At 41.0% G+C, this 8,619-nt stretch overlaps 1 protein-coding gene across 1 annotated transcript; it reads right to left on the bottom strand.

Annotated features, from left to right (window-relative positions):
• Positions 1-1,527: 1,527 nt before the first annotated feature.
• LOC147753465 (uncharacterized) lies at positions 1,528-8,619 on the bottom strand. Its single transcript, XM_086968432.1, has 2 exons — positions 7,581-8,619; positions 1,528-4,115 (listed from the first exon to the last, which is right to left on the bottom strand). Exons 1-2 carry the CDS (start codon positions 7,705-7,707, stop codon positions 3,355-3,357), a joined length of 888 nt encoding a protein of 295 aa, XP_086824558.1. The 5' UTR covers positions 7,708-8,619; the 3' UTR covers positions 1,528-3,354.

Genomic DNA, 8,619 nt, shown 5'->3' on the forward strand with positions numbered 1-8,619 from the left:
GTGTAAAGCCATATGTCTTAAATAATATGAGTTGGTGTCACTTGAAGACTCGGATTTAGCGATGGTAAACGCAGTAAAAACTACTGGAATATTTACATTCAGATTTAAGAGAGTCTATTTTAAAGATGAGTGAAAAGTTCTCTTCTAAATTTGACAATCTTATTACGATTCAAGCACAAATTCTGCCCTGGCTCGTAAAGCAATCGTACCGTTTTTGGTCGCAGTACCAAGAGAAAAGACCGAGAACTATGCCGCTTTCGTTCCGGGAAAACATGGTAAAATTATTATGATAAATATTATATAGGCAGAAGCGAAGGGTCAGTAGCTATGACGTCGCCAACAGGTTACCACCAAACGACTGACAATTTCCCAACAAGCTATTGAAAAAAATCGGCTGGGACTAGTAAAAACAAAAAGAGGTATGATGTATGACCACTATGACAAAGCAAAACGGTGCAAAACTTGGGTCATATAGCCCGGACCCTCTTGCAGCATCAGCTTCGGTTTCTGCAGAACTCCTTTAATCGCGCTGATTTAGTCTCAATAGCAGAATGCAAAGCTCACTTATCGCAATCTTTGTCCAGATTGTCTAGAAGCCATAGCAGCAGAGACTATGATATTACCAAGCGGGTGGCAAAAGGTGGAAGAATGATGTTACTTTGAATTATAAAACATGTTTGTTTTACCTTTGGCCTAGAAGTGGCTAATTCATTTTCGAGAACCTGTTAGATTTTACCTCTTCTACCTTTTAATTTTACCGACTTTTTCAATCTCTAATCATGAGACTGATTGTTATTTAGCTTGCAGCGATTGTATCTAATGGAACGATTGCGTGTGATCGGCAGAGATCGATCGTGGTGAAAGACCTTTTCCTTATATGAGACCAGTTGCCCTCTAAATAGACGTAAAACTACATTTCTAACTAACTCTAATAGTGTTCTAATGAAATGGCCAACTTCACGCAGTTATAGATAAGCCTTACAAAATTATCTATTGGATGTGAGCGCTGGGTGCAAACTGAACCTGCCTTACCAGATTCATCGGCAATTACGGCGACTGAAAAGGTCGAGATTTCTATCGCAGCAAATCCAGTAAAAGCGTTCTCATGTAACCCCAAAAAAAAGGAAGGTCAGACTAATAGCTTACCAGATCGGGCTAACGTAGTCCTTTGAGGCTAGCAAACGACTAACTCCTTTATGTAAGCATTCGTTTCTATGAGTATACTCATAGAAGCACTCATACTGGGAAAATGGCTATATCTGTTCATAGTTTCCAATACGGTTAGGCATATTTTTCTACCTACTACTTATGTAAACATATTTCTCTAGTAACCTATTGGACTACATATACCCCGCTTTATAAATTACTGACTCGTCTTATCTTTCCAGAGTGTGACTGCTTCTCGTAACAGCCAGGCACAATTGTTCTTAGCTATACCTTATTACAGTTACATAACACGTGCCCGTAGTCAACCATCTGGACATACGACGCCCTTGGTAACGAGTTTGCCTGCCAAGTTTGCGAATACTTAACGTCGTTAAGGTTTGAATACCCCGCGTGTAGATAGATTACGTGTCGTGCTGGGTGGAAGCGAGCTGTCCGAAGTCGCCGTTCACCGTGAAGCTACGTTTAACCAGCGCAATAGTTACTACCCTTTCTAATCCTGTCGTAGTCACAGTGGAAACCCACTGAAACGCAAGCGAGGCGACACGTTCGAGCGCATTGTAGAGTCTTTACATATACTAAAAACGATAATAATCAACGACGGAAGTTTTTATGGTATATTGAAAAAGCACCTATTCTATAAAATGTATCGTTACTGTCTTTTATTTCATAGCTTTACTTCTTTATGGAAGATAGATATATACAATAAATATACAAAAATGAGTATTATGCATTTGCAATGTACCATATCAGCTTCTATAAATTAGTTCTCTCTTCTTCTGGGTCCTTTCACCGGGATATTCCCTAAGGTTCTTATAAATCAGCCACATTCGTAATACCTCTCTATACGTGCATAAGCTAAAGGTCAGTGTTATTCGACAGACGGAATCGGCTGATACAGAAAGTCTAAGAAGTATTGAGCTCCCTAACGCCGTTTCGTACACGGGAACCCGTTGTAATTCATCATAGTTTTTTTTCTCTGATTTGTAAAACGTTGCTGACATCAGTGTTTTACCAATGCGGTTTCTCTCAATTGTGAGACTCTATCAATCGTTGCAAAATCGGGAAAATTGGCCACACAGGGGGCGCTGGAGGTTTCCAATATAAGGAAGGACGACGTTCAGCTCTACCTTGTTTATGTTTTAATAAATCCGTTCATCTCATCACCCCCCCCCCCCCCCCTGATTGTAATTGTGAACACATCTGCAAAATCTTTTTTCTTTCGTTATAGGAGACAAGAAACCCTCTAGCCGTACGCTAAACGTAATGTTAAATGGAAAGGAGCTCAGCCATGTCTAACTAATACTAAATTCAATAGTACCTGTCCGGATCGAGGATGCTGAAGAGAGCTGCCCTCCTATTTCGCCAGTCTGTTGAGCTGTCTGCACACGCCCCTATACTGACTGCTGCCATTGAGTACTATATGGAATTGGTAATTATGCCTAGTGATTTATCGTTACTGCCAAAGCAAAGAGAACGGAGAATTAGGCTGTTCTGATATTTCCGAAACGTGCTCGTTTCCGACCTCTCCTCAGGCTGATCGAGAATGAACAGCAGTTAAATAGTATGTGAAACCGCGATATGAATCTTATCTGCGCGCATATTAAATAAAATAATTAAACAACATCTTGTTGTTGTTGTTATACCTTAGCTTTACAGACTTCATAAAGTTGTTTAGATTGGCAAGTACTGCTATTTATTTAATTTCATAGTATAAATATTCTATCTGTATTTATTCTATCTATTAAATATTTATTAACGTAAATATCAGTGGAAGTTGACAAACGGCAAATTGCCCGCCTTTGTAGAAGGACTACGTTCATGTACAGATATATCATACACACAATTGTACCACCTACAAAGGCCTGTTTATACATTTCCGCATGGATTTCTTCACAAGTACAGCTTATTGTCTCGTGCCGTTTGTAGAGCCAAGTTCGTGAACTGGGCATCAAGTTAATCAGACACATCGAACAAAAGATTTCGCCGTCATGGTGTAAACCATCACACGTCCGCTATACGAATCGAGTAATAATTGCGAATTCGCCCATTGAATCAATTTGACTCTCAATTTCTTATCATCTATAGGGAATTTCTTTCACTGATATTTTTCGACCGACAGGCAGGCAGACGAGTTCGTTTAGAAGACAAGTGACCCCCCTCCAATCTCCCCCCGATAACCTTTGAGCTCTAAGCCTCATCCTCATCATCAGGGTCGCTGTTTGGCTCCTCCTTTGTAACCTCGGTTCGCCACTCCACACCCTTCAGATCGCATTGCTGATGGTCTGGCTGATCTGACAATACTGCAGATGGCGCCGGGGATGCTAGATCGGAAGGGAGTGAATCTGGATGACTCAACAGATGTTTGTGCAACGGTGGGCTGTGCTGTCTGGTCGTCGACCTCAACGTGCCCGAGTGTTCGGCAGGCTTATGGCTGAGATGCAGCTGCTGTAAATGCAGTTGAGGCCGCTGAAGATGCTGCTGTTCACGTGCATGATGCAGCTGTGCCATTAAATTTTGATGTAGAAGTTGTTGATAGAACGTCCAGAAGTTCGATTGGCCTAAGCCGCCGGGCAACGCCAGAAATGGGGCACTTCGAAGGGCGGAAGGTGCAGGAGATAATTCAATGAGATCGCGACTAATCGCACCTGTAATTCCTTGAATCGTGCCATTGGTATTGGCTGACATTGAGACGGACCTCGGCTCCGGACTGATTGTCGGATCGGCGCCGTCTGGCATTTGCTGACGACGTTTGGTTTTGTAACGCCGGTTCTGAAACCAGATTTTCACTTGAGTTTCAGTTAGACCGAGACTACGGGCGAGTTCAGCACGCTCCGGACTTGATAAGTAACGCTGACCGGAAAAACGGCGCTCTAAAGCACACACCTGTGAGTGGCTAAAAGCTGCTCGACATCGCTTCTTTTTCAGTGGCTTGCCGTCAAGAAGACCACCTGGAATAAAGAAAAGTACAAGGCGCTGTGATGATTAATTTAAGATAGATGCGATCCGTGGGCCTGCACGTGTGTACGGATAAGGTTTGTTTGGCGCTTTTATATTTTCAGACGTTCCTCTTATAGGGCCAAACGAAATCAGATTTTTATTTGTAAGCAGCTCTTTGTGCTATTTCGAAATCTGCCTTGAAATGCAAACCAGTCGTTATGTGGGGTTTGCTGATAATCACTTTCACTGTTATTATTAGTCCTGCTTATTATAGAAACGTCAATGCTATTGACTCGCTTAGGTCTAGTCCTGAACGAAGGGTGGTGCATCGACTGGCTCTATCACCTTGTTGCAAAGGTTCCGCTGCTAGTTTTCTATGGTTTGCTACACGATTCGTTTGTAGCGACTTTTCAATGTTATTAATTGACACACATACGCAAAATATCAGATATATGAAATGGAATAAATTTAACACAGCCTTAACTATTGATCCGGAGGGAGAGATGATATGGGGAAGTCGACTTTTCGACAAGCTGAAGTAGCTATGAACGTCTGCAAACTAATCGCACCTTTATAAATAATCATAATACTATTCTAACAAGTTTATAGAAACACCAAAAGCGCTCGTAACAACGGACTGTTTCTAGTGAGGGGTACTTTCATATTGCAGACTTTAGCATCAAAGGTTTAAATATCGTAAGTTGCGAAAAAAGAAAGCTGTGAAAAGAAGACGAAACGAAGACAGAGACTATACCTACAGAAGCTAACACAATTAATTGGATATAGGATTCCTTGCGCGCCGTACCCGGCAGTTAATAACATCACCCTCGGTGTTCTCATCTGACGCAAAGGCTTTTGTTATCGGCTTAGTTTCCATCTTCTTTTATCCGGTAAGTAAGTTCAATCGCACGAAAATGATTCGTGCTCTCAATTGCATTTTGATTTATATTTTGTGTCTATAATATATTATAGTCATGACGCAATAGTACCGCTACAAACGCTATTTGTTCATGTAACACTTCGTCCTTGTACACCGATAGCGACGTAAATGTTTAAGACTATTGATACGAACCGTAACATTATATATATATATATATAGATCAGCGTTTGTAACAGATAGCAGATAGGTTTATCCGCTGCTATTTCTCCAATGGGCCATTTATTATCAGCGCGGCTAGATTTTATTTTGCGAATATAGATATATAGATTGCATGAAAAGCTATCGTCGAACCCTTACCAAGCAAACACAATCTTCTTCATTACCGAACAGCAAAAGGATCCGAACGGATCTATTCAAAAACGCATGGCTGTTATAGCCACAACGGCGTAATGGAAGCCGCCAAAGATGGCTGGGTTTTGATGGCAGTAACCACAACATATGCTTACGCTAAATATGGACAACTGCAAGAGAGGACAAGCCCACAAAAATTACGCCTGAAGACATGTTAACTTATTGCGGCCCAATTGAATGAACGAACGTTGTGTGGGTACTCTTTTTCCTATTAGTGGTAGCCCTGTTGCTATTCCCATCTTTTTTCGTTACCTGCGCCAACACCTGCGGTCAGTCCTGGATATATGTACATGTATGTGTATACAGATGTTCGTTCAGTTGGTCGATTTGTAGTAAATCACACAGCAAGCGAACATCGTAAGGTCTATGTTCCATAATTTAAAGAACTTGCCGTACGAACTGCTGGCGATACAGGCATTTTCAGCAGCGAACCTTTCTCTTATACCGATAATACCCAGCTGCGCCTGATTCGCCCAGTTCGAATCGTTGAGCAAGTGTTATATCTGATTAAGTGATGATTAACACCTAAGGCGTCAATGGCTTCTTGAGAAATAATAAGGACATTGTATCTATAGGACGTAGGACGTCGGTTATAGGTGAAACTCTGTGATCAAGTAGGCTAAGGTAGTGGCCTAGATGAACCTTACAATAGCTTTGTCTTTTGCTATCTTGCCTTGCCACTACCTGCACCCTGGAGTGCTTCAAACGTAGGCCAAGATACGATTTAAATACACATTATAAAATAGCAAAACACTTAGAAATCCATATTTTTAGATATCGATTATCAGCCGTTGGACCGGTCGATAGTTTTGGCTGAAAGGAAATAGTCATTTGTGGACTCTTTGGGTGTAAGCACCAGATTAGCATGGATGTGATGGTACGCGATGATACGCAAAGTAACTGCTCCATTACATAGAGTTGATCAGAGTGTCAAGCTGACGTATAACATGGGTATTTCGCAGACGGCGTCGTAAGCATGCTTGAGAGGACATTTTTAGATGATCTCTATAAGGTGTTTTCATAGATCAATAAAAGTACACGTAGCAGTTAGTTATCGTTACGAAATTAGGCCAATTAGTTTAATAAAAACAAAGATTTGGACCTGTTTTTAATCGGAACTACTGTCAATACGAGCATTTTCAGCCGCCAACCTTTCTTTTATAGCGATAAATACAGCTTATGGGTGGGTCTGTTAGGACCCGTTATTCCCTAAAGTGATATAGAGTAGCCGTTGTCATATTTATCATTTACTCTGTTGTCAATTGGTATCTGAGAGAGCGAAACCGATTTAAAATTAGAGCATTACGTTATTGAGGTACAATTGTCTCAAAGGCGGGCATCGCTTAGGCCTTGGTTACAACACGACTATCATGAATTGAACTAGCATTAACTATCGACATGTGTCCTATGGACGATGGTTAACAGATATTTTTCTTACATTGCCTTGTGCCCTTTCGCTTCTCAGCTATCCCATCTGTCCTATTTTCGATATCTATCGGCTTCGAAATCATCGATACTTAGTAATTATAGTTTGAGAGGGCTAAAATGCTATATGCAGCCAGCTCGTCTGATACACCTCTGTATATAGATTTGATTATTCTGACTGTTTTTTTTGATGACGGCTAACAAAATAGATAAATAAATAAATTATAGCTAAAAAATCGAATCATACTAAACACAAAGGGATATCATACGATTTATACAACGCTCCCTTTAAATGCTACACATATACATAAACCATATATTGTAACCTTAGATATATTTCTCCGTTTATAAGCCTCGGAGTACCATCTAGTATCAAGCTGTCTATTTACGCCTATTTGAGGCTCACGCTTAACAAGCATGGATAACGTTTCTCCGCCGTATGGTCCAAACGTGCTCTGTGAAACTAGCGGACACTTCACTTCGAAATTGCTATCTAGTCATTTACAGCTTATATGCTTATTTATATACTGAAGTGTCTAGTCACGAAGAAAGAAAGAGCTTCAAAATCAGTTACGAAGGTATGTATTACCTTCACAAATGTTAATTAGTCGTCACGAGTTTTAGAAAGCATCAAAATGAACGTACTTAGTTCATTATATGCCCTACAATAGAATGAATACGTTCTTTAAACGCTTTTTAACACTCCTCAACGCATCGAAACTTCGAAGAATACTGTTTATTTAAGTTGACGTGTACTTACTTGTAAACGAACGTTCGTAATCACTGTCTCTGGCATGAGTAATGCGTTCACTGTCGTCCACATTGACAAGGTTTTCGATGAGGAAGTTTGAAGACATGGCAGAAATCGTTGGTCGTGAGCTGAGCATCTTCTTAATATGTTGTTTCCACTTTACTGATTCGAAAACGTATTTTGTTTATACCAGAATGAATGTTTGTTCGACGACCGTATTATGATGAAGATGCTTCACACATTCTGCGTGCTGATCTATCAGAATTAAACTCTTTTGGCGGAGTTTATATCTGAAGTCTCTCCTTCACGAGATGCCACGACTCAAGAAACCCTCTTTCTGAGTTAAACTGCCACTAAAGCTTAGCTGATTTTTCACGTGTACTTCGATTTGCTAATCGAATTCGCAAATTCATTTAGATGGTAGCCCCCTACAGATGACTCCAGTCGTCTGAAGTGCTTAAGTAAGGTTTTTCGTGTCTGGTTGATCTCGGTTTGAAACTGTGAGTTTCAAAAAATATATAGATGCAAATCTTCGCCAAACGCTGGTGCTTTATTCAATCAATTTGGCATTGATCATCATCAACAACAACGTCAGAATAATGAGGAGTTCTTTACTGATTTTTTCTTGGATTTCTTCCTGAAGATCCTTAGAACAGGGTCGGGAGCTTTGCTGGCTGCACACAACTCGGGTTCGCAAGGCAAACGCATTCGCTACTCGCTTGATCACACTTACCTGTTTTATGTGCTTCTTCACTACCCTGGTCCTGTCTCTTCGTCTATTCGCCCGTCCTGCAAAAGTTGGTTACCTTTGCCACAGCGAATTTTTTCAACGGCGAGTCACACTGCCTTGGAATCACTGCACATGAGCAGAGCACTTAAAACTCACTAAGACTGTGAAGAGGCGAAACGGAGCGACCGCCGTAGCTGCTCTTCCAATAGGTGTTGTCCGTCTTTCTACCACTTGTATTTCGGGTTTTGTTGGGGAGCCCAGTATACGATGGCGGTGTTGTTCACGGCAAAGATGGCGATGGCCGCAGTGAGTTGTCAC

The sequence above is a fragment of the Varroa jacobsoni genome, unplaced genomic scaffold (genome assembly GCF_002532875.2).
Source record: "Varroa jacobsoni isolate VJ856 unplaced genomic scaffold, vjacob_1.0 scaffold_466, whole genome shotgun sequence".
Lineage (NCBI taxonomy): Eukaryota > Metazoa > Arthropoda > Arachnida > Mesostigmata > Varroidae > Varroa > Varroa jacobsoni.